Source organism: Vespa crabro, chromosome 2 (assembly GCF_910589235.1).
Source record: "Vespa crabro chromosome 2, iyVesCrab1.2, whole genome shotgun sequence".
NCBI lineage: Eukaryota > Metazoa > Arthropoda > Insecta > Hymenoptera > Vespidae > Vespa > Vespa crabro.
In genome coordinates, this window is record NC_060956.1 from 9709215 (window position 1) to 9736409 (window position 27195).

At 32.0% G+C, this 27195-nt stretch overlaps 2 protein-coding genes and 1 long non-coding RNA gene across 52 annotated transcripts in view; 2 read left to right on the plus strand and 1 right to left on the minus strand.

Annotated features, from left to right (window-relative positions):
* LOC124421957 (Down syndrome cell adhesion molecule-like protein Dscam2) overlaps nt 1–3893 on the plus strand; it is a 68692-nt gene extending 64799 nt beyond the window's left edge. For all 50 annotated transcript variants that reach the window (XM_046957748.1, XM_046957749.1, XM_046957722.1 and 47 more), the window contains one exon: nt 756–3893. In XM_046957748.1, the coding sequence (XP_046813704.1) occupies nt 756–840 (85 nt within the window). In that variant the 3' untranslated portion in view covers nt 841–3893. The remainder of the gene's footprint in view (nt 1–755) is intronic.
* Nucleotides 3894–6899: 3006 nt separating this feature from the next.
* On the plus strand, nt 6900–8436 carry LOC124421961 (protein dpy-30 homolog). The gene is made up of 3 exons (XM_046957750.1): nt 6900–7211; nt 7325–7401; nt 7971–8436. The coding sequence occupies exons 1-3, from the start codon at nt 7196–7198 to the stop codon at nt 8211–8213; spliced, it is 336 nt and encodes a 111-aa protein (XP_046813706.1). The 5' UTR covers nt 6900–7195; the 3' UTR covers nt 8214–8436.
* A 1300-nt stretch (nt 8437–9736) lies between these two features.
* LOC124421962 lies at nt 9737–13438 on the minus strand. The gene is made up of 3 exons (XR_006941774.1): nt 12759–13438; nt 12194–12598; nt 9737–11767 (listed from the first exon to the last, which is right to left on the minus strand). It is a non-coding gene; the product is annotated as an uncharacterized LOC124421962 (long non-coding RNA).
* Nucleotides 13439–27195: the final 13757 nt, after the last annotated feature.

The following is a 27195-nucleotide window of genomic DNA, read 5'->3' on the forward strand; positions in this document are numbered from 1 at the left end:
AAAGATAGATGCAATTTCGTTACAACATGTTTACAAATGCTGTACCTTTGATAGTAAAATTTTTGAGAAAAAGAAAAAAAAAACAGCAGGCCAGCCGATATGCTTACAAAACATTGCTTGATTATCAACGTCGACGAAAGACTTCTCTATGCGAACATGATATTTTGCATGCAGTTTTTGATGGCCGACGCTCTTGGCGTAATTAATAACGTTTTTTTTTTTTTGACTAATCCAAGGACGATTAGCGATAGAAATAATTTAAAAAATGCCTCTACTGCGACTCATGCTATATTATTACCATATTATACGCTGTTATCATCATCGCCATATTACCCTGCTGTGCTAACATGCTAATCATTTATCACTAAGCCTCTAATAAATAACATTATTAAATTTTTACAATTATAAGCAATATACTGTAACTAATACTTATCCATCGTTGCTGCTGTAACTCTAGTGCATGGATGAAAATCTTTGGTTCGCGTACAGATGCTGCTAAATTATTATATAATTATTTTTTTTTTAGGACGCAACGGACAAAATTAGCCTTTCTAATAATCGCTCGAATAATTCTTTCGCTTTCTGCAGTGTTATATGCATCTGTACGAGGATGCAAAAAAGAATTGAAAGAAGTGCTCTTTAAAAAAAAAAAAAAGAAAAAGAAAGAATAAAAAAAAAGAAGAAAAAAAAATAAAAAAGGAATGAAGATAGTCTTTATCGAAGAACGTTTCTCAAAATTATAATCGATGTTGCAGAAACGAAGCCCCCGGCCGGCAAACCGGCAGTCCCCACGGCGGTCACGGGGGACTCCTCACACCCTACGATACTGTGGCAGTGTAACCTGTAAATCCATCATCATCCATGGTCTTCCGACTCTCTCGTTGACTGCGACCGAAGATTCGAGAGAAACGGAAACGAAGCGCACGCTAACTCTTCCCCCGGTGCTGTCGTCGGTCCAATTTGTAATGATTTTAACGATTTAAAAAAGAAAAAAAAAGAAAAACTAAAAAAAACAGAAAAACAAATCACAAAATAACATCGTCGCGAATAGATTATAAAATTCGATGAATTAAATTTGAAAAAGGTTGTGTACATGTTTATCAGATGTACGTACGTACGAGACAACGAGCATCGTCCTCGCGACGAGGACGACCTCCTTCGGCCGTTCTTGACCATATCTCGAATGACTTCTATATTCTCGTTGGCCTTTTCTCTTTGTTTTATCTCTCATTTAGATTTTTTCTAATTTTTTCTTTTTTGTTTCATTTATTAGTATTGACTTTTGATTTTCCCTCATTTTATCAAAGGCCAGACTCGAAACTGCCTCTCTAATTGACTGCCTAACGAGGACGAAGGAGGTCGGAAAGGTCGACGGCTAAAAATAAAAATAATAACAATCGATTAGCGAGTTCGTCATATAAGAGTTGTCTCTTCTCGGATCTCACGCGCTTCGTGATACCCGGTACAGGTTCGCGGACGCTCTCGTACGACAGCGAAACAAAACGAAATAACAATAAGGAAATAGCATACAAACATATAGGAAATGCATATATGAAAAAAAAGAAAAAAAAAATAGTAAAACGAAAAAAAACAACAATAGAAAAAGATCAAGGGAAAAAAGAAAAGAAAAGCGTGCTCTCGGCGACAGTTCATTTTTCGGGGGTTTTACGCGGAAAATCCTAGGTTAAAGATCACGTCTCATTCTATTGGACGCATCGAGACGAAACATGAGATTAGTTACTCGCTTTTAAGTCATGGTTGTGCCACACTGCCGCTACCCGCAGGCATACATACATATATATGTTACGTATATGTACGTACATAACATATAACGGATATAACAGATATATACATAATATACGATTTATAATTTCGTAACGAAGGTTGTGTCCCCCCGGGGATCGAAGATATATCGAGTCTCAATGTCGCGGAGAGCAAGTGTAGAGATCGTCATGTCATTGTATCGTCGTGTCGTCGTGTCGTCGTCGTCGTCGTCGTCGTCGTCGTCGTCCGTTGAGCAAAAACGATAAGAAACAAAAATGAATGAAATCTAAATTGAAATCTTTTGCCGATAGACTTATCCGAAGGAAGAACGCGGCACGTCATCAGAAAAATTATTAAAGAAAAAAAAAATAAACAAATATAATCCTCATTACGTACTCTCTTTACAGGCTACGCGCACATAAAAATACATTTACACTCATATTGAATCTCTCGCAATACACAAGTTTCACATACAAGCTATACTTGCTGTCGGTTTTTAATCGTCCTAATATAAAAAAAATATATATATATATACATATATAAATACGTGTATGATGTGAGTCCGGCGCGTGTATACGTATTTATAGATCTACGCGTATGTATTATTGATAATTAATTAGTCCGCTCTAATTACACCTATATTAGCCGCGCTAAATTTTTTGCTCGAGTTGAAGTTCGAAGGATAACGCGACGATGATTATTAGAAACGTAATAAGTGAGTCGAATAAGTAACAAAGCATAATGAGTGAATAAATAAAAGAAACATAGATAGGCATTAAGTTGGACGGATGGTCGCGAGACAATAATCATCGTTTCTCTTAGGCATGCTAACAATACGTCGATCGTTGTCGATTGATAGATGACCATCATGTTCGATAAGAATAGAGAAGCGAAGTAGAGAAAAGCGGACTTTCCTGGCGAAAGTATCCTCTTTTAGAATTCCATAGTGCTTTTCTCAAAATATCTAGGCTCCTAGATTTCTCGTCTTTCGAACAATTAATCTCGTCACACGATCGACGTTGTGCAAGGATGCGATGACGGCGCTTGTCTCATAGTTTGTTTTTATCACGTCACTATTTCTAGATATATACATATTATATAAATATATATATATGTATGTATATATATATATATATATATATATATATATATATATATATATATAATTAACCTAACATATAAATACGTTGTAAGTAGGATATCTCTAGGTGTCGCGTTCATTTGCCGAGGCGACGATACGAAACGGACACCGGTTGGCCGATAATTGTATTATTATTATTATTATTATTATTCGTGTTCTTCTTCTTCTTCTTATTATTATTATTATTACAACAACTATTTAATAATTATTATTACTACTATTGACATTATTAATGCGCGAAGGAAAGACGTTGTCTCTTTTTCTATTCTTGTGGACGACGAAAAAAGGATCTCTTAAGCTCTTTTAATAAATCTCTGAAATTTTCATATCCCTCTAGGATACGATTAGGAATTTTCCATAATATTCTAATATTCGGCCAGCCGGCTCCGTTTCGGCGAAGCCGCAGCATTTTACTCATCGATGTGATTTTAGAAGTTTTTGCGCAAAGTCTTGTGTATGTGTTGTTATAATGTAATAACGATCACGCTATATCAGATTAATATCCATATCCAAGTCACTTTTACAAATAACGTATATCACGTTTTAATCACACAACGCTCGCTGAGCTTTTACGCTTTTAACGCTTTTTTGAATCTCTAACACTTGAAAATCATGATGATGGTGATGATGTTAATGTGGAAAAAAAAGAGAAAAGGAAAAAAACGAAAACTTCGCATAGCCATACGTTGTAATCGACCTACACGCATTAACTTAGGCGTTATACATATTTGTCGTCAGTGTTTTAAGAGTAAGCAGGATTAAAGAAAATATGTGATGATTGCGATGTCGTTTAGATCATTAAATGGATGATTTCTTTCTTTTTGTCATTAACGACATGCACTATCAAAATCTGAATGGTATTTTATATGCAATAATTTTTTTTCCCCGCAATGATTACTTTAAGAAATGCTGCGATAACAATTGCAATGATCGATAAATCGATCGATGTATACACCCTCTTTTACACACACACACACGTACATACATACATACATACATACATACATACATACATACATACATGCATACATACATACATACATACATACATACATACATACATACATGCATGCATGCATACATATTTACGTACATACATATGTAAGTCGCGAAAAATTAATTGACTGCGTGCATTTCACACCTTTTTTTCTTACGATGATAATGATGATAATAATAATAATAATAATGAGCAAACGCGGTTCTTCGAGCTTACTGTGGACGGAGTGTTGTACATCATTATTTCCTGTTACTTCACGATATTTTTATTATCTTTATTCGTCGTTGTTTTTTCTTCGTTCTATTAAGTCTATGTGCTTTTTCTTTTTTACGTTTCGTTGCTGATAGGATTATATATTATGAGATTTTATTATTGATTCTCACATATCTTCGCGATAGTAGAGACTCGAGGATCCGCGCGCGGTATACCGTTTCCTCAATGCCCACTATTTTATGTTTTTGTACCAAAGTTGTAGCGTCTAACTTTACGTTAAATAAATAAACCGAAAAAACGAACTTCTCTCTCTCTCTCTCTCTCTCTCTCTCTCTCTCTTTCTGTCTTTTATAGATTAATAAATATTATCTTCATCAGCGTTTCTCAACTTATAGGGCGCGACTCAAAATTAAGGCCTTGTTAAATTTTTCATGGATCGTGAAATGATAACTGCTTTTTTATGGCAAAGCCGGAGGAAATTGATTAAATTTGTAATAGATTTAGGTGAAAGTTTCCGTAGAATGTTCTTGAGAATTCGTGAGAATACCGTAGTAACAGCCGTATCTTTAAAATAATATATATACACACAATATATTTGGATAGACTCTGGCCTGTCAGATTTTTTAAAAATTTTATATTACAAAACATTTCGGCCGCAGTACCATTACGAACAAATTTATTGGATCGCATGGAGAAACGTTGATATACGTAAAGTGTTATTCCTCTTAACGAAATTTGAATAACACTATCTAGTAAGTGTTTTTAACACCGAAATATTATCAAATTTCCGTAATTACACCTATCTATGTAACTTTATTAGGTAATTTTTTTTTAATATTTTGTTGAATATTCAATTATCAGACGATATTATATTTATATATGTTAATTGAGAATTATTCAGTACTATTTGAAAATTCATATTAATAATACCAAATTCATTATGTCATATTACGTAGACATAATTTTATGTAATTTCTACTCTATCAAATAATGTTATTTGATCTTATTACAAGAGAAATAATTTATTATTTAGAACTATGATTCGTTTGGTTTTGATTTGTATCTGATTCGTATGGATTTTATCAACATAGAACATTCCCATCTTTTTCATTTAAAAAGAACATGTGTAAAATGTAGTTATAATTAAAAAGATATTGGTACGTATAAATTAATTTGAAACGAATAAATAGAACTAATATAAGACGAACACACACAAACGTATATTCTTAAGCTTGTTTTGAAGCTTGCTCTTCTGAACGATCAGAGCTTCGACCGAATATATAGAGTGTCTCATTAACTCTGTTGCGATATCTTCGATAATTTTAATGATACGAGGCAATACTAAAATAACAAATTATATATAACATTATATATATATTATATTAAACAGCTACACATTATAGTGCGAATTAATTTTTTCACGAGGTTATTTTTCAGAAGATATCGAGATTATCCAAGTTTATTTTTTTATATAGGACTACATATTTTCATCATTGTTACATGATAGCTATAATACTATGACCTTCGTGTGACCCTGAGTAAAAGAAAAATTGGACTGTTTGAAGACATTTCAATACCTCAAAGATATTGAAGATATCAAATAGTTTCAATATGTCCGGCTCATAATACATCAATAGCCTATTAAAAATTTTCGTAACATTCCAAATCGTTCATAGTGCAAATATTAGATAGCCTATATGTTCATCAGATCTTAAACCTTAATTTTTTGTCTGTTGGTTGCAATTAAATCAATAGTTTATGACGATATTCCCATAGCACTGGAAAACATGAAAGAACGCATTACAGCTGCATGTTTTAATATCAATGAGCAAGTTTTAAGGAAGGTCAAAGAGTCGTTCATTAATCATTTAAAAAATGCATTAAAGTTGATGGACATCATTTTGAGCACTTGTTAAAATAAATTTTCCTTTATTAATCTTTCTATCATGGTTATTTCATTATTTGCATCAATTTTTAAATTTTCGTGAATTTTCTTTTTGTACTCAAGGACACGTGAATGTCATAAATTGTTGGATTCGACTTGATCTCTTAATGATGTTAAAAATATGTAATCTCGTTCAAAAAACTTTGATGACCTTGAAATCTCGAAAAAATGAATTTGAAAAAAATTAATTCACATCATAATGTATACCTCTTTGGATCAAGTAGTTTTCCTTCGAGATTTTTTCGTATTATTAAAAGTAATTTAGATATTGTTTTATAATAAAATTATTGAAACATCCTGTAAGTCCTTTTAATATATAATTTCCTAATAATGTATAATTTCTTTTAATTGTGTGTTCAGAAGTACAATATCGTAATTTACAGTTTAGATATACCAGTATCATTTTTATATCATTTTATTATATCTCTAATATAATACAAGCTTTAGAATAATAATTCATTATCGGTGTACCGACAATATATACATTCATAAATATTTTTTTATGTGTTTTACATGAATTATTAAAGACTATACTTGCCGGTTAAAATGAATTACTTGCGTTATGACGTATTTTACAATATATTTTAAAATAACAACTAATAGCTGAATGTAATAAGCATAATTTTTTTTTTAATCATGTATATGCATATAATGAAGAATGGATATTTTTTATCAACTTAAATTGGTAATAATTCTTTTCAATCTGCTGTATCGATCTCATTAAATCTTCATGGAAAGAAACACTAATAATTCATTATTTGTACGTTTGGTGGCGTTCAGTTCGAGGAGTTAATTTGAAATTTTATATTGTTTATCTATATTATATTACACAGAGAACATGAGAAAAGTTTAACATGAACTGTTATTGAGCACAGTCGGAAACATTATTCTTTTAATTGGTTTTTTATTTTTCAATTTTGTAAAAACAAACGTAGTTCTTAAATCTATTATATAACAATCGGATAACTTTTTCACTTTTATTTTTATCAGATAATCTTTTCACTTATCAGGTTAAATGAAAATCATTGTAGTATAATCTTACATTTAAACGATAAGAAGAGTTAATTAATATTGATGAATAATTTATTGTTCGGTGTGTGACCGTTAATGGTTGGTAACATTGTTTGTTTACACGATGGCGTCCGGTGGTGGTGAGTACATCTGGAATTTCTAATCGTTTTCTCACGAAATGAGTTCTTGTAATCTAATTCTTATTATAGACATAAAAATATTCTTAATACGATTATTTTATTTAAAATGATAGAAAATACAACTGAAGAAAGAACTGAAGCGTCCACGCCAGCTCAACCCATCACCAATGTCGTGTCGGAAGCAGCGCACGTAAGAAAGATAACCTAGAAGAACACGAGTTTTGTTTTAAAACGGTGAAATTTTCAATCCATTCTCGTATACGTATGCGTTGTAAGGAAGTATAATTAATGTTTCAACGGCATGTCGATGTTGTATAATCGAAGAATTTGTTGAAATTGTTGAAACTCTGATATCAACGTTTTTATAGATTTTTTCGATGCAGTGACAGCTGTTCAGTTATGTTACTGAATAATTTATTATATTCTTAGCCAGCATACGTAGTAGTACAAGGATTATTTTATTTTGATTAATATAGAACAAGCAAGATAAGTAATCTTCTATCTAAAGTTTTATTTTGTTAAGATTTTCAATAATCTGAATCGTTTTAATTACTTCATAAGTTAAAATTTCAGTAGTTCTTTTATTCTGTTCGCCTTTTTTATTGTAATTAATTGCTTTTATATTTCATATGAGGTTAATTTTTAAGATCGATTGTTAAATGTATTTATATGTATACGATAGGGTTGTAGATTTTCGGTAAGTCATTATATTATTAGTGTTGCCTTATCATATCCTAATTTGTAATTTATTTTTTACAGAAAGTGATAGCAATGGACAAAGATCCTGACCTGTCAAGTGTACCTCCAAAGAAATCTCGTGTTGAGGTGCAATCACTACCAACTAGACAGTATCTGGATCAAACGGTGGTTCCCATTTTGCTGCAGGCTTTATCTACTTTAGCCAAAGAAAGACCTACCGATCCTATTAGCTTTCTAGCAGGTTATTTATTGAAACACAAAAGCCAATACGACAACGGTGGATCACCGCCAACTAGTCAGTAATTTTATTTTATATCAAACACACTTATCTTGGAAAAATATATTTGCGACTGAAAATTTTGCAACGATTAGGCTGGTGAAGATATCAATCAAAGTGTATCTCTGTAATATCAAATTGAATAAAAATGAATTAGCTTTTTATCTTTTAAAGGATTGTGCATATCTGTAAGTTTAAAACTCTTTGCTAGGTTGAAATAAATAATACAGAAACATTGATTCAAAAGTAGCTTGATGTTTTAAATTTATTTATTTGTTCATAATTAGATTGCAAAGGTGGAAAGATGTAACCTGAATTCTTTATTAGGATAGTATATAGGAAGAAGGTTGCTAAAAGATGGTGAAAAGGCAGAAGAGGGGTTAGAACTTTCCAGAGAATGTGTTTGTACACTGAGTTTCTCAAAAGTACTCGGTATACCGTCGGAACTCAAAGTACAACGTAATATAAACACTGTACAAGACGCAAAGAGAGTATAAGTTTAAGTCGAAAGTTCAACATAGTACCATCTACGAGAGTTGAATCTATAAGAAAGCTCGAGTTTCCGATGATAGAAGCGAAAATACGATTTTCATTCGAAAAACATTTCTCAGTACGATGAAAGAAGCGATCATCGAAATAATCGGTAGGGCAAATGTGAATAACTTTTCTTTTGTGTCGATTTTAATTGGAGCGATTATTTAATTGGAAGCAATTAAACGTAATTGCACAATGAATCGTCGTTAAATACGCTTCACAGTTCGATGAACTCGATACACCTTTCTCCCTTTTTTTCTATCTCATACGTGTAATGCTTCCACATCTTTTCTTTTGAAACTGTTTATATTCAGTATTTTATCGTCAATGTTCGATCAATCGTTGTTGAGTTTATTTGCAACGAATATGAAACATCTACGTGGTAAAGTATATATAGTGATTAATACTTTTTCAAGCTTAAAAATTTAATTTACGATATTCCGTTTATCGATCGAAAATTTTATTATAAATATTGTCATATTATTTTTGTGTTAACAAATCAAATACGTAGTATCTATATCTAGAAAACGATGGAGATAAAACTGCATTAAAATTGACTTTGTTCAATAAGATAGAATCATTTAACGTCAAACATTTTATAGTCAAGAATATATTATATTTTCCGTTGGGTTCTTTCTAATTACTTGTTTAATTACTCTATTAAGTTTGGAAAATGAACTTGCTGGAAACTTACTAGAAGCAAATCTCCATATTCCGAAAGAATAGTAAAGATATATGGCAAAAATATCAGGATAATTCTACGATCAACATAATATTCGCGATGTATCACCTGAAAGAGATTGATTAACGAAAAAAGAATATCATTGATTTATCCAATATATTTTTTTATATTATTTTGCTATTTTTTATTTAAAAATAAAATTAATACTCATTGATTTGACTCGATCTTGATAAAAGAAAACCAATCAGATAGTTCATCGCTCGAAGACTTTATCCCATGAAATAGAAATATTTCAAATTAATACGAATTTCCGAAATGAGAATAACGATCGTATGAAGGTTGTCATTAATTTACTCGTAGTAAAGGAGAGAAACTTTGTGTTGACGAAGTTTCAGAATCACTTGCGAACATACGTAGTAAGTACATACATATATGGTGCTAGTAAAGAGTTGTAATGGATTTTGTTACTGGTCTTGTTTATCTCATATGTCTTACGTAGTCTCTTGTAAGGTAGCGAATTGAATTGAATGAGTATTCATGTACGAATCACAGTGAAATATAGAGATTCGTATACACATAGACAAGGATAGTTTGTCCGTGTGCAAACAGCTACGTGCCACGGGCACGATCCACGATCCACGATTCACGATCCACGGCCCACGGCCCACGGCCCACGGTCCACGGGTAACCAGTCTCGTGGCTAATGGCTAAACCGTGTCACGGCTTTCGCCGTTCGCGCACGACCTGCAGATTCACGCCTGCACGCCCGCACAGAGACTCGGTCCAATTGGCACGCATATTGGAATTCTATTACCGGGATTACGGCCAGTAATTGCTCGGTTTAGCGCAATATCGTACATTCGTCTCTCTCTCTCTCTCTCTCCCTCTCTCTCTCTCTCTCGTTCTCGCACTCGCACTCACATTCGCTCTCGTACTCGTTCTCGTTCCCGTTCACGCTTTACGCCAAGCGGCAGTAGCCTTGTGATTGTCAAACGTGGATTAGACATACATCTTACTTTGCTCGATTAGCCACTGCGTTACGTGTAATTTCTCGATCTAAGATCCTTCGCAATTTCTGGTCCTTTCAAAATATGATTTGCAGCTGAATTCTATCATAAGATACAAACGAGGATAAAGATTTTAAAAAGAGAACTAAGTAATTAAATTTGAAACGTAACAGGAAAAAAGTTTCGAATTAGTTCGATTTTTATTTGGACATTTTTCCTCCTTTACCATGCTTCCTTGATCTATCTTTTCTTTTCTTTTGATTCTTTTTTTCTCTTTTTTTCTATGCTTCGAATAATTAACGTGAAAAAAGTCTTCATAGTCTTTGAAATATGAATTCACGTTTAATCATCAGTACGGATTCATTATTAATTTAGAGTTTATTTTATAAATGAGTTCTTTCAGCATACTATGACGGATGTTTTTTACCGATGGATCAAAAATTTCTAAGATGGAATATTTCTTAATGGTTCATAATTGAAATTATAGAAAAACATTTTTCTTTCTTTTTTCTTTTTTCTTTTTTCTCATTCCATCGAGTATAATTTGGTTTCATTTTACTCTCTAGATTACAATAAGAGATTCAATTATGTTCGAAATATATCAGACACAGATCGACATAATTACAGTTAATTGTTTTGGCTTTTGGAATTTCGATTATTTCTGAAATGTTTTCGACGTGTATTAGTGAATTCTCATGAACAAACAGGTTCTTCATCCTCAACGATAAGCTTCGAAAAGAGTTAATCGTAGTGGAAACGGGGATGGTAAGAATGCGGGGACGTAACAGGCTACTGCTGCTGCTGTTGCTACTGCTACTCCTAATGCTCGTGGTGTTTTCTACCGCGAATTATTCTATGGTTACTCACTCTTTCTTTTTCTTTCTCTTCTTCTTTCTTTCCCCTCTCTTTTTCTGTGGACTTTCTCCACAGATTTTCATTTCAGATCTGGCTCTAGCGGTACCGAGCGAAGGAGAAAATATAAGTCGCTTCGTTGATTTCAATCTGTTTGACGGCCAGCTCTTTCTCTCTCTCTCACTCTCTCTTTCTCTCTCTCTCTCTCTCTCTCTCTCTCTCTTTCTTTCTTTCTTTTTCTCTCTATTTCTCTTACGTTCTCTCAGGGAATGGGCGAAGACAATGAGACAAGAGCCGTGGTCGGAGACATCCGTTATCGTGGCATGGCATCACCGGAGAGTACTCGCTCATCCCATTTCTTCTCCCTCTTTTCTCGTTTGAGGTCAGGCTCGAAATTCATTCGCCTTGGTAAGCCCTTCCGAAGGTCTCCTAGTAGTAATTGCGAGTATCATTCAGCTGTACCTTGTTAAGGCTCTTTTTCTTTCTTTTTTTTTTACTTTCTCGTCTGGAAATTTGTGATAATTTATGTAATCAAGAAAGAGAGTATGGAAAACGAGATAGACTAAAGAGATTCAGTTATCGTAAATTTTAACGAGTCAAGTATCGAGATCCCTTGTGTTAATAATAATGAACAAAGCTTTTTCTAAAATTCTTTCTTATATTTATATGAAAAAAATAATAGGATCTCGATTAGATAAGAATTTCCAAATGCATATTGGCCACTCAAATTATTCATGTTTGAATTTTTATAAGAAATGTATATAAAACAAGAAATATAAATATAAAATATTCTAAATAATACTTTTTCTTACTTATTGTAACATAATTAATGTAATTTTATAAAATAGTGTTAGACTTTGACTGACGTTAAAAAGTTAGAGATAGATCGATATTGTTTCGACAAAATATTTTCACAAAAGGTTTACTTTACCTTGAAGGTAACTTCATTCGAAGATCCACCTCCGATGAATACGGTTTCCCGATCGCGCAGCTGGGATGCGACTCCCTGACTACCTCTTCCATCTCTTTTCATCCTTTCAACTCCTCTGCTCAATGGGGTAGGCGTCTCTCGAAAAGCGCTTAATCCCTTATCGAACGAAGGGCCAGGATCCCGGTATTACTCCGAACGTTGATTTGTGGTCGTTCCAGTAACATTATTTATAATTTACCAGGCATTAATAGCAGGGACGAGAATGTATATGGCCATGTCGGAGGACAGTCTATTCCTCCCTTTCTTTCTCCCTCTTTCTCTTTCCCTCTATTTTCGTCTTTGTATTTTCCTTCTCGCACGTAATTCCGCTTATTTTTCGTCCTCCCTGGGAAATTGATGAAGCGGCTACAAAATGAGATAGAAGACAAACATCCTTTTGCTCAGAGTCAGGCATATGTTAGAATATGTGTATGCATATATATATATATATATATACATATATAAGGACATGTGTGTGTGTGTGTTTATATATGTATGTATGTATGTACTTATTTTTGAAAGTTACCAATGAATTCAATCGTCGAGAGTAAAGGATATCATCGTACAATGGATCGAAAAAAGTTTGTAACGTGAAGAAGAATAAGAAGACAAATGACGTCTCTCCTAATCCAATATTCTTCATTGTATGTATGTACACATACACATATCGTTTACATAATCGTCGGAGATGGAAATGTTGGAGGATGCACTTTGCAGCTCGGTTATGTTAGCCAAGGAAACGTGCCTTCGATCTTGCGAATTTTTCAAGATATACCTAGAAGATACTAAAAAGAGTAGAAAAAGGGTAGGGAGAATAAAACAAGGCGAAGGGATGATCGAAGAGGAAGAAAAAGAGAGAAAGAAGAGAGGATTGGTGATGCACGGTTAGACGTCGAAAATGTAGGTGGCAGGACGTACGAATACGTTATTTCTTCGGCACTGTTATTTCGCGTGGTAGTCCACGAAAGACCGCTGTTATACGGGAAGTCGTGATAACGGAATCAGATAGCTGCCATGCCATCCCTTACCCGTGTGGAATAATACCTTACGGAGGCATATTTCACTTCTGCCAGAGCAATATTTTTGCTCGCGGAACAAGCAACAAGCCCCTAGCATCATCGTCTCTCTACCTATGTTGCCTCTCTCGTCTTATCGAAAGAAGAAGAATTTTCAAGTCGGTGATCGTTCAACCCTGCCTAAGAAGTACTTTTTTGTAACTAACCATCCAACATGATTATACGAACCTGTATTCGTAATATTAGCTTCTGGTGTTATTCATCAAGAATACGAGATTAGAGAGGGAGAAAGAAAAGGAGGAAGGAAGAGAGAAAGAGAGAGAGAGAGAGAGAGAGAAAGAGTCTTGAAAGGGTTACAGGTTGTTGCAGGTCGGAACTTGTGTGCCAAGGTACATACAAAAATACATATATACATACGCGTTGTATCGTCACGATTCGTGGATGCGATAGGACGATGTCGTAATATCGTTGCCCGTTTCCTTTTACCCCTCCTTCTTTGTCCTTTTCTACCTTTTAGTATCCCTCTTCGAAGTATTTGCTGTATTTTCTCCAGTACCTCAAATATTACGTTCTTGTAACTTCTCCGAAGGATATCGTGAAATACATGTTTCATATCGCTTATCTTTCTTGTCTGATAATCTAGACTTTAGGATATATCCGAGGAAACGAGAAATGTCGACGTTCATCTGGATTAGTTTCTGATCTTGACTCCGTGCTTTCGTGAGCTCTCTAGTTTATTACACGCTCTTGGAGAAGCGTATCGTCGTCGTGTCGTAGCCTTTACATGCAACTATACTTATACGTATAATATGTATACGAATCATCTCTTGTAAAATCGATTTTATCCTTGATATAATATTTTCTATATAACTAACGGAAGACATCTAAGAAGGAATGGCCCATTATCGTCACAAAGTCAAGAAGACGTTGTGAGTTGATCGGAAAAGTCTATGTTAAATCTTATAGGAATTAATATAAGTTTGTAAGAATATTGAAGTTGCGGAAAAAGATGTTAAAGCTATGTTCAGTTGTAAGAAGGAAGGCAGGAAGGATCGATGATAGATATCTGTGGATAATAGAACGAAGATACTACTAACATCTATCAACGATGCCATTGACAAGCAAGTCGAAGTACTCTATACTTATCTGGGTAACTTCAAACAACTGAAAGAAAAAAAAACTATGTGCTTACTCTCTCTCTTTCTTTCTTTCTCTCTTTTTTATTCCTTTTTTTTTATTTTTTTAAGTAGAACTTCGTGTAACTCCGACGAGTACTTCTACCTATGAAAGGAAAACAAAAGAAATAAAGGATATACGACATTTTAAAGACGTCATTCTTTACACAATGATTTTCTTTATCTTTCTCTATCTGCTTAGATCCTTCGAATCATTTATTTTTTACGAAACTTCGAAATCTTTTCTAAGGAATATATTTGATCTGACTTAGTTTAATTATTATTATAAAAGGAAGATGATAAAAATGTAAAAATGTTTCCCTAAGAATATTACCCTGAAGGTTAGTTACATAAGTTGGAACATTAAGCCCCTTGCTTTCATAAATAAATTCATCTTAAGGGGAGGGACAATTTCCCTTTCCCTTAATAACACTCTAAGCTATTAAACTTTGGTTTAAAATCGGCTAATTTGCCATATAAAATATAAAACACGTTGCCATTATCGGCTATCAATTAAGTTAATTTCTTTGTTACTGTAAAAGGTAAGCCATAAAAATATAATAATATCTAATTATTCTTTGTCGAAAAATCTATTCTAACGTGAAGTTTAATCTCTTTGGTGACTCTTTAACGTGGTAACTATCATTCCCTTATTCATATACGAAGATAATGGTAGGACTATAATGCGAAAGTGACGTATTGTGTAAGAGATTTTTCGAGAGAATATGAAAGCTCGGTGCTTATAATACATAGTTTCCTATCAGGAAGAATGTCGAACCGAACTCTTTTTAAACGCCGACGATAAATCTTGCGATAGTTTCGAGAAAACATGCGCGAGAATTTCGAAAGAATGGGTTGTTTCTATATATACTGCTATTCTATAGTAGGTTGCCATTTTGGTGCATGAACGCGTGAACGAACCTTTTAAAAAGTGCTTTCGTTTTTATCGGGAAAGAGTTTGTCGCAGAGACGGACTATTTAATTTTATTTTAGGAAAAACTTGGAGAACATTTCGAGAAGATGATAAACGATTTTGGAATACAGTTTGGAGATACACACATTTGATACAACGTGTTCAACTTCGTTTCAACAAAGGTAATAGTTACATTTATTTTTTTTAATAGTATAATTGATAAAAGGCAGAGAAATTGTTAACTTAAAAAGGTTTATAAATTGTTGCCTTACAAAATAGAACATTTTTAGATAAGACTTTATGCATTCAACATAACGAAAAGAGTAACACATTATTATTTCCGAAATTACTAAATGCACACAAAAGCTCTTTCATCAAACTTTTACGTTTTATTTATAATTATTTAATTAATTTAATTTCAAATTATTTATTATATTACATTTTATTATTATATCAATATTATTTATAATGTGTGTTTAAATTTATATTAAAATGTAAATGTATGGATACGCATGTGTTCCCATTTTATCATTAAATGGATGGATTGACTTAACATTTATATCAAAAATAAAATTAATTCCGATTCAATCGAACATACACTATAAAAATAGGGAAAATTTCAAAAAAATTACAAATTCTTTAAAAATCGCACGTTCGAATGAAAGAATTTGAATTCTGCTGAAATATTTAATATCAGATATTATCATAAATATTTTCGACGTTTTTCATTGAACTAATTAATATGGATATAGAATGGATTGACTTGAAATTCATATAAAAAATCAATTTATCAGACTTTTGCTTTTGGAATGACATGTATTTCAAAAGTTAAAAAAAGTTATCAAAAACGATCGCGTATTCAATGAAAATGATAGATATTCTATATGATTATTTAAAATGTAGATAATTAGAAATCAATGTGATTTATATCGGTCGTGTCTATTTCGAAATTTCATAGCTACGCAAAATGTTGGTTTTGTATTACTTTTCCTTCTCATTTCACTTTATTTCGTCTATCTCGTGACTTTTTCTTCGCTTGTCAGATTGTTTCGTACATAAGTTCGAAGTAGTACGACTCAACAAAGTTGTCATCCACGTTGTTCTCTTCTATCATTCGTTCCTGTCGAAGTTACTACATAATTAAACGACTCACAATAAATATTTATGATATCCTTGATACTAAGCAATATCCTTAACGACTGACATACTAAGAAAAAAAAGATCCACTAATTACATTTCTAAAACAAATGAAACTCTTTAATTGATAGCAATTCGATTTATAGATGAATTTATTTTTTAGACATTTTTCACAAGAAACTATTATTTTTTATCCTATTTTGATTTTATCTATCCTCGATACTCAACGTTCACTCCTCTACTTGCCAAAAATCTTGCCAATGCTAGGACGATAGAGAATAAATATATGGATGCTCGTGGATCGGCTAAAGAGGGAATACGGGAAGGAAAGATTATGTGAAACGATCGAAGATGTTTACGGGAAGTCTCAGGAACGTACCGGACGAACATTGAATCGAGTTGCGAATTGGAATTCCCCGTATAATAAATCACCAGTGTTACACAGGGTGTCCCATTTAAATGCGAATATTTAAATATTTTCTCTTGGATTGAGTCATATGAAAAAGTATTACAAGGACAAAATTGCACCGTTCGAAGGGGGAAGATACGATGATATGGAAATTTCGTTTTTTTTTTTTAATGAAATTTTTTGAGATATTTTTTTTTAATGAAATGATATACTTTGGTTATAATAATATAGATAGCTAATAAAAGAAATCACATCTGAATGACAAAATGTAGATAATATTTAGGTGTTTAGATTTAAATGGAACATTTTGTGTATATATATATATATATATATATATATATATACATATATATATCTGGATATTTGCGTAGAATACTGGAAACGTATTAACCAGCTATGGATGTTCACCATTTTCCGATGATTTCAGAGTTCTCTTCGTCCCACTCTTCGTCCCATTCTTCGTCATATAACATCAATACTACGCCGTTGATCATTCGGCTTTGCTATAAAAGCAAACATTGTTTGGTTGTGAGATTGTAACCGATTACTATGTAACAATCGACCGTATAACATCCTTTATATATGACATTCTGTATAAAGAGCGAGAGAGATAGAAAGATATAAACGACGTGAGCGAAAGAAAGGATGATCATAACTGGACGATCTAGAACGTAATGCTAATTCTCAATTTACATTGCTCAACATGTTTATTTTAATACTCTGCTAATTGGTGTAGGTACGCATTCTATACTCATTTTTTTTCTTTTGTTGTCACGGCATATAATCCTCTAGCTTTTAGCCGATTATATAATAATGCGAAAAATTGTTAAAGCCATTTTTTTGTCTTCATTATCTTCCTTTGTCCAAATTATTCGGAAATTCTTTTTCTTTAATTTTCTTTCTTTTTTTCTTTTTCCTTCTTGGTTTTAAGTCCAAGATAGCCAGAAAGATAATTTTAAATAGCTACACGCGTGGATCGTATTTTTCTTTCGCGAAACTCGTAATTACTTCGAACGAGTCGTTTCGTTTTCTACGTGAAACTACGTAGCCAGCCGATAGATTAAGCAAGATTTATATCCCCTTTACCCATAAAATAACAAAGCCACCGGTGGTGCTCATGTTTCGAAACATTTTTCAAGGCCTATCCGAGCGTACTATCGCGTCTCTGGGATATACAGTATATATGCGAATATATACGCACACATACAGGAGAAAGCTATAAAGCACGAAGGGAAACGATCGCCGTGTTTCTTGCTTCTTTGTCATCCCCTGTGCGCGCCACCACGGAGACACCGTTTGTCGGCGACATTTGGATTCGCCGTTTAAACATGCCGTCGGCCTATCTTAATGGATATCTCACTGGCTTTCGCCTTCCAAACTTGCAATACATCGAGATATATACATATATGTATGTAGTTGAAAGTCTGTATTATAAAGGAAGGTAATAAATTAAACTATCGTGAATCGATATATCGATTGTTTTTATGAAAGCGAGTGATACTTTATTCTTTATATTTTTTTATTTTATTTTTCTTTTTTCTATTTGTAATTTGAATTTTGCATATTATACAAATAATTGTTTATCGTTATTTTTAAACTGTTAACTGGAAAGATTCTTACTCTTTAAACGTCTATGGACGAAATGTATTTTAATTAAAAATAAAATTTTTATGGATCAAAGTCAAAGAGCTTTGGATAAATTAATGAATGATAAAAGGAAAACTTCAATAGTGCAATTCCTTCCTCCTACGAACAAATGATTTAATTATTTTGTTAATCATAAGAGAAATGGAATCTTTATGACGAGTTTAAAATCGTCTTATCAAATATACATATAATCCATATATTTATCTTGCGACAAATAACAAAAGAAATTAATTTATATTATTAAATGTAATATTTGAAATGAATTGAAGGAAAAGAAAAGAGAGTCAGCTTTGATCCTCTTTCTCGACACGTTATTTGTCGCGTATTAAGTTCTTGTCAGAGGAAGAATCTTTGTAAAGTTCATGTAACATTCATAAAGAATCTTAATATATTCTTCGTGCATAGGAAAGTCAACGTTTCGAGAAAGTATTCATCGGGCAAAGGATTTTAGATATTGGAAGAATAAATTTTTGACGGACAGGAAGATAAATTTCCTTTGCGAAAAAGTTTCATTATTAATAGACTATTAACGATGCAAGGCTTTTTTTTACATGTGACAATGCAAAAGAAATATCAACGAGATACAAGGATGTACAAGAAATAACGAGATTACGTTTACTCGATCGAGTATAAAATGAAGAATTTGAATAATTTTTGAGAGAATGAACATTGTATGATCTTTTTCTTTCTTTTATTTTTAAGAATGAAAATAAGAAAAAACAGAGAGAGGAAGAAGGAGAGAGAAAGACAAGACGCATTCGCCGGAAAAACTAGACACCATCGTGGCTCGTCGATGACGACGGAGAGATTACCGATTTCATCGTCCGTGGATATATAACGTTCTATCCGCTATGCAACGGCGGCCATATTAAAATGTAAATGCGTGGTAGCTAGTTATTATGCGGAGCGACCGATGCGATCTCGACCGACGGCGATGCGAGTCTCGCCCTGTGAGCCTCCTCCTCATCCTCTAGTTGCCACCCTTCAACTCTCTTCTCTTCTCCTCTCCTCTCCCTTTCTCTCCAGTCCTCATTTCTCCCTATCTCTTCTCTTTTCCCCTCTTCCTCTTTCTTCTCTTCCTCCTCTTCGTAAACACCCGATAATGGGGAAATCGTGTAGCTTGCCGGCTCGACCGTGTTCGCCCACGCAAAGTGGAGAGAAACAGAAAAACGGAAAATGAGAATCGGTCCGGGCTCGGCTCGATCTCACTTCGATCAAAAATCGCGTTCTCTCTCTCTTTCTCTCTCTCTCTCTTTCTCTCTTTATTTCTTTACGTCTTTCTTCTTATTTCTTTCAGCTCTTACTTCTACATGTGCGACGCATGAACTTTTCGACGATACAAGTCCGATAGGCTGTCGCTTTTAAAGCTTCCCACGTTTCTTGTGAAACTCAGCAGATTTTTTGTATTTAACGTTCAAAAACATATGGGCTGTACGAGCTTTCGCTATTTGTATACTTTTGCTTGAATAATCCAAAAACGGTGAATACTTATTGTTAGGAGATATCGAGAGAGAAAATAGCTATGTTAACAACAGGGAGACTACTGTAGATTGGATAATAAAAATGCAAAAGTTACGGTATACATAATCAATGTTTTATAAAAAAAGTTTTTCCAAACTCGACAATCTAACGAAAAATTCCCACATCGTGTCTTTAGCTAGTGTATCTTGAATTTTTGTAATTAATATATACAATAATTAATAATCATTTTTAGTTATTTTAATTTCCACATATATTATATCATATTATAACAAACAAAATGATTTATTAATCAATAATATTGATATTACCGTATCGATCATTTCTATAATAATATTATGTGATATATTGACGTACAGTCAGTATGTATAATATTTGGCGATACAGTATTTTCTTATTTATAAGATTATTAAAAATGATTATTAAAAAGTTAAAATTTTTAATAAATAAAATCTATAATGATCGCAGAAAAATTGATTTGTAACAAAAATTTCGAAGTTTTTTGTTTAATCTGTTAACTGTTTTTGGCGAGTATACTGAAGTAATGGAAATTTTTTATGTGTTAGACAAGTATAATCCTCGTGTAAAAAAAGAAATTATCTTATTTTAGTGAAAACGACGGAAATATTATAAAATATTCTTTAGCAGTCATTGTCGTAAAAAGTTCTATGCAACGATTTATTAGTTAGATCTATACTAATTCCTGTAATGTATTCTATCGTATTTAGCTTTATTTCATATAGATTATAATTAATGCTGCGAGTTCCGGATATGAATCTAATATAATGCAGAAAACAAATTCGAATGTAGAAATAGAACAAAATACATTGAATATAATATACAGGAATAGAAACAGATTCTGAAAAAAGACAGAAATTTTGTAATGCTCACGTATTATATTTATTAGTAATCGGAATAAAATTCCAGAAAAGCATCTCTTTTCTCTTACCCTTTTCAAACAACTTTTGATTCCTTTCAAAGCACTTTCACTGTTCAATTACTATTTATACATGTCCTAATATCAGATTGACAGACACATTCATGTTTCAAGCAGGACATGGATAGCCAAGATGACTGACATCTGGCAACTAGCAACAGGCAGCGACTGACAACTGTTAATTGACGATATGGCGGCGACTAAAGTCACATGTGGCGACTTTACTCACTGCTATTAGTCACATCAAGTAGTTTAGTACTAGCTTGTCACACATAACTATAGTCCATTCAACGGGACAAGTTAGGAGACATAAATGAAACAGTTGCTTACACTTTGCCCGTGATACATGCATAAAAGTGCAGCTGTTGGAATTCAACTCTATTGTTAAATTCAGAAGTAAATTTTCATAGGTTATTGTTAGAGCTTACTACGACTTCTCCTTAAAAAAGTGTTATAATATTTAAAATTTTTAAATAAGCTCTACACCTGATCACATGCCGGTAAAATACATTTGTTTACATCTCCTAACTTGTCTCTTAACTTCTCTCGTTAAACGGATTATAGCGATGGGAATCTGAAACGCTTTGAGTCACTTCTCGTTTCTTTCCTTCCACTTAAGATTCTTCATCACATTTCTCTCGATAGATATTATTTTGATGATTTTTCTGATTCATTTGGAATAGATCAGAAAATGATAAACAAAAAATTACACATAGCAATATAACATAATCAATAAAAGTTGGAGCACGTACTGACGCCATGACTGCTTTGTCATATGCGACGTCTACAACACTTGCACAGACAAATAAGTCACGTGACCAAGGGATCTAGCACGTTCCCAGCGAGTAGAATTGAACGTGTTTAATTCAAATCGTTGCGAACCCTTGTAACTGTTACTTGGAATAGTAACGGCAACTAACATAACACAAGACAAAACGACTAACAATAAGTACTCGCGACTACTGCAGTGGCAATAAGTAAAATCGCCATGCGTGATAAGTCTTTTAGAATCAGTGTTTGCTCGTAGGAAACGTTTTTATTTATTTGATAATATTATAAATAAGCTGATTAAATAGAATTTGAGTTAATATAAATTCATAAAGTAGAGTCGTATTTACATGTTAATGCTTCATTTTTCATTATCCTGAGGCTGGATGCCTACTGTAAGTACAAGGACCAACAAAGACTGTAATAAGCGAAAACTATAGTGCTAGGGTATCGGTATTGAGTGCTTTGTTCCTTTAGTGATGACCGACTTTCTGGACGCTGTACGGAAGATTAGGCATACGATATCGATGTTTTATTATGTCGACACATATGTATGTGTAGTAAAGAAAAGTATTAAAAGTGTGTGTGATCTTATTGTTCATCGAAATGACAAAAGATGCGGCATACATGCAAATATGTGTCTCTGCAAGTAAGCCTGAAAGAACGAACACGAGGCTGGATGTATTATCTTTGCGTACGTTATGAAGAGCTCTTCGCCATTTAATTTCATTCAATAGTCATTCTAAAGGAATCAATTAGTTTTTATATCAGTTCAGGCAATTTTTTTTTTCTAGATATGTAAATTTATCATTAAATATTTCGTCATTAATTTTAGTCATTTTTTATTATCAGAATAAATTCTGATAATTCTTTTTTTTTATGTTTAGGTCATCACTGCAATTATACGCAAAATGTTGCATAGCTTAAATAAAATAAGAATTGTGAAGTAAAAGCGATGTTTGTTAAGTAATTTAAATTTGCCCGTGTTGCGCGATTTAAATTGTTTTTAGGAGTATATGTACTTGAATCGATTGCGCGCAAAGCAGTCATAGATTTAATGTTTGTCTGTATAAACTTTTGTTTTTCCTGTTTTAACAGTTGTACAGACTGTACTTATATATATAAACAGTAGAGATTTGCGAATTAAACTCAATGTCCGTATCGTAATCTATAAATAAATATTGCGTAATAAATTCATCAGTGCATCATAGAAGATGATCAAGAAATTAATACATCTCTTCCACAGGAGAATATTGACGAGCAAATTTTATTTCGTTACAATTTCTAATTATTTCTTACAATTATTTTTTATTAAAATAAATTTAATACAAATTTCTTTTTTATTTTAAGATAATCATTATGATTGTGATTTAGTCTACAACGACATTGACTTATCTTATTTTTAACTTAATTCGATTTCGCCTTTCCTCATTTTTAACCTATTATGGTTCAACCTTCCTCAATTTCGACTTATAAGAAGGATGAGTGTTTTGAAGCCATCAGAGGATTTCTTAAATAATAAGAGAAAAAGTTTAAGTTCCTTCGGTGCTCATCGTGTTAAGGACAAAAAAATTCAAATCGTCTCGAATTATTGATTGTAATTTCTTCAATAAATTATTGACGAGGACAACTGTAAGAAATATCTCTTTTGAATTTACTCATGTAAATTTTTATTTGTGTGTTTTTCATTGTTCGTCTGTTACGCAAATAAGTACTTATTTTAATTAGTTCACTAGAGTCTTTTTGTTTCATCAGTTCGAACCGTTTAATTAACAATGCAATTAATTTGTGATTCTTTTGTTCGTGTTTGAGTGGTGAAAATCAGTCTTTCATTTACCCGATTTCGTCAAAAATAAAGCATGTAATGTAGATTACTTCGCATTTAGTCTTTTTAATTTCAATTTATGTACTTCGATACATTGATATTGATATATTAAACATGAGAAAGAAAAGAAATACGATGGGTAAATTCTGAAAATTGACTAGTGGATAACTTTTTTTTTTTTTTTATTAAAATAGCCACTTGTTGAAAGAAGTCGACGTCCGAGGTTCCTTGATTATTGTTTGCATGAAAAATTACTTATATAGTCAATCAATTTTATTGATAAAATACAAGTCATAACCGAATTTATTGCTTTTGAAAGAAAAAAATGAAGTAGAGTTATTTTTAGAAAATAAAGAGATTTATAGAATCATAGCTCTCGTAAATTAATCATTTTCAGTTAAGAAAATTTTCAATAATTAATATACTATAATTCCTGCTTTTTTCCTCATGGTTTCTGCGTTCATATCTGTGTGTGTGCTCATCTGTTACTAACATGAATAAAAAATAGTTAGTATGGCTTTAATTTTAATCTTTCTTTCTGATGTCTGTCATTGCATTATTGATCGTATACGATATATTTTGTATTTGTTTGTGCCTGTGAAATTGTGGATTATATATTGTATAATGAAATTTTATTTCATTTGTTTAACTTTATTTCATTATTTTGAAGATCAAATTAATCAGATGATAATGATTAAAAAGATATTCGTATATTGCTAATATGCTTGTATATTAATGTCTTCTAATATTATATCGAAAATAATACCTTATACGAAAAAATATTGATCGTTTTGAATGTTATATTAACCATATATGGTAATGAATAAAATAATACTAGTATATTATTAGTATACTTGTATATTATTACGTCTTAGTATTCATATTAAAAGTTGAATTTTATGCAATGCATCACTAATATTAACAGTCGATTTCAACAAATTATTATATATCCTTAATTAATTAAGAATTATACGCGTTTGAGTTAGGGTGTCGGAGATGCTTTGGGATATATTCTCTAGTGTAAGCTTTTGCACCCTGGCGGTATGTATGAGAATTGTGGAGTGTGTATATTGGGATGAATATTCTGCTTTTCTTTAAATATAAGTATAGGACAGACAGATAAAATAGTTTTGTGTAAATGTGTATTTAGTTTTAAGTAGGAAATATGAGACAAGATGTAATTTCCACTTAGGAGTATGTTTGTATGAGTTGTTTGCAGTGAGTATATTTCATACAAATTTGTGAAGTTTCAGTAAATTTTATAATTTTTTCTATATTTTCCTGACATTCTATATTGCAAAAATTTATCTATTAATTAATCATTTTAGAAGTTATATATATATATATATACGGCATATACGGCATTTAAGTAAATATGCCTGTGTAAATGTGGATGATTCGTGAATTCTTTTGGTTCATTGATTGTTCACAAGCTAGGTTAATTCATGAAATATATAATAATCTTTTATTTATAATTTTTGTTTGTGTACGAAAATTAAAAATAAAGGGAAATGCCTGAATGCAACCGTTAAGGCACGAAACAAAGAAGAAGACTATATATATATTGAAGATGCTTTCACAAATTGTTGCTCAACAAGGGGACAACTATTCATTGTGAAAACAAAATCGAGCTTTTCGAAAACAGCACGTAATCTTTTCAAATTATTTTCTTTCTCTTTAATAACACGTAATTATTTCTGTTCCTTAGTGTTTTATGATTAAGCAAATAATGAATGATTTGAAATGAATCATTGAAATGATTGGAAATAATGAATCATTTTGTTTCTTTGACATAAAGCACGTGTAGAAATTATTTAAATGATGCATTTATAGTTTAGTTAGCTTAGTTAGAATTAAGAAAATTTACAATTTTTTTCTATCACATAAAAATATTGATTATTCTTGTTATGCAAGTTATTCTTTGGTATGTCAATATTTTCTTTTTATTCTTTTTCTTTTTATTTATTCTAGTTTTTCAGTAGAACTAAATTTCGGTTTCATTGTTCATTTTAAAACTTTTAAATGATTACATATATTTATTATTACATAGTAATATGTGAGATTCATTGTTATTTTTATATACGACGCGTCTTTTATAAATTATATTTTATAATGTAGAGGCATATGAATAAAAAGTATCTTGTAGCTATTATTGTATCTTATTGAAATAGGAAATAGATATATTAAATAATAAAGTGCATTTTTCAGCACGTTGAACAGATGTGCATGGTGACGTAATCGTGTATATGCTGTTTCTCTTCATCTTTATTGTGTAATAATATTATATAATTAATGTATTTTTTTTCTTTCGGGTGATCTTAAAAATACTTACCATATCTAATTATAATTGGTTTTAAAGGAAAAAAATAAATTGTAAGCGGTTTTAAAGGTATTTATATAGAAAACTTTTTGTAATCTTATATGTGAGATACGGATCGGTAAACTAGACACTCTATTCTTTCAGTAACAAGGGTAATATAACAAATAAAGAAGATCCTAAAGTTAAAATACAAAGTCTCTCGCATAAACTCTGTTCAACTAAGAACTTAACTCTCTTTCTAGACTTCTCCAGACTTAACTCTTTATACTTGACTCGGTCGTGACGTGACTGGTTCATTCAGAACCGTACTCGATACCCGTTCACTCGTTGCTCTTTATTCGGATACCTTTTCATATGGGTCTACTCACGACTCGCCACATTACTCAGGATTTAACTCGTTGCTCTTAAGTCACAATTCGTTGGTCCACTCAAGACTCAACTTTAATGTGACTCTGCTTATGGGCCTATTCAAGACTCGCTACTCTCCGCAACTTAGTGTTTCTCTTCGTTAGTGTTTCAACATTTCGAGTAGAAAAGTATCTTCAAATGCTTTATAAGATTTTTTGATAAATATTGAAGAAGTAGGTGTTAAATTACATGATCAATTTATTTTAGAATATAACGAATTTGCTGACAGGTTCAAAAAATCTATTTCAAAAGTAAAAATTATGAATTTTTCTGCTGATATATTGAAAAAACCTGTTAAAAGTGGTGGATAAGGTTCAAGAAATAAAAATGCAACATAATTTGTATGGCCAAATGCTAGGTTTATATATGGACTATTCGATTATCTTCGAACAAATTTTATGCTATCCTATAATACTTATTCCGATGTCTATGTGCCGTTTAGATGGAAGTATATATCAGACAGAGAAATCAACAATAGTAAAATTCTTTGAAAAAAAAACATCGTTGCGAAAATGTACCAAATATCTTTGATGTTGCCATAGTCAACAGTTTTTTTTATTACATACAATGAAAGATATTCTTGGTACATTCAATAGCATATCTAAAAAAATGATGAACACCTTGGTAGCAACTCGAACTCCATGAGTTGATTTAATTTTTGATCAATATTTTATACTATCAATCAAAGATTATGAACGTGCACGCAGGAATAAGCAAAATAGTATTGTCTTTAATATTATGGTCCCAGTCAAACTCGACCGATAGATTTCATTAAAGAATTAAAATCATTTAATCAAATTTAAACAGAGTTTTGTTAAATTTTTAATCGAGCATTGGACTACAAATTGTGTTACCAATAACATGGTGCCATTTATTGGTAATACAATAATAAACTTAAATTATGATTTCTGTTATTCATATGCAGTAGA

Coding starts and splice junctions, on each gene's coding strand:
- LOC124421961 (XM_046957750.1), top strand. Junction 7,402..7,970: donor TCGTGTCGGAAGCAGCGCAC/GTAAGAAAGATA, acceptor TATTTTTTACAG/AAAGTGATAGCAATGGACAA.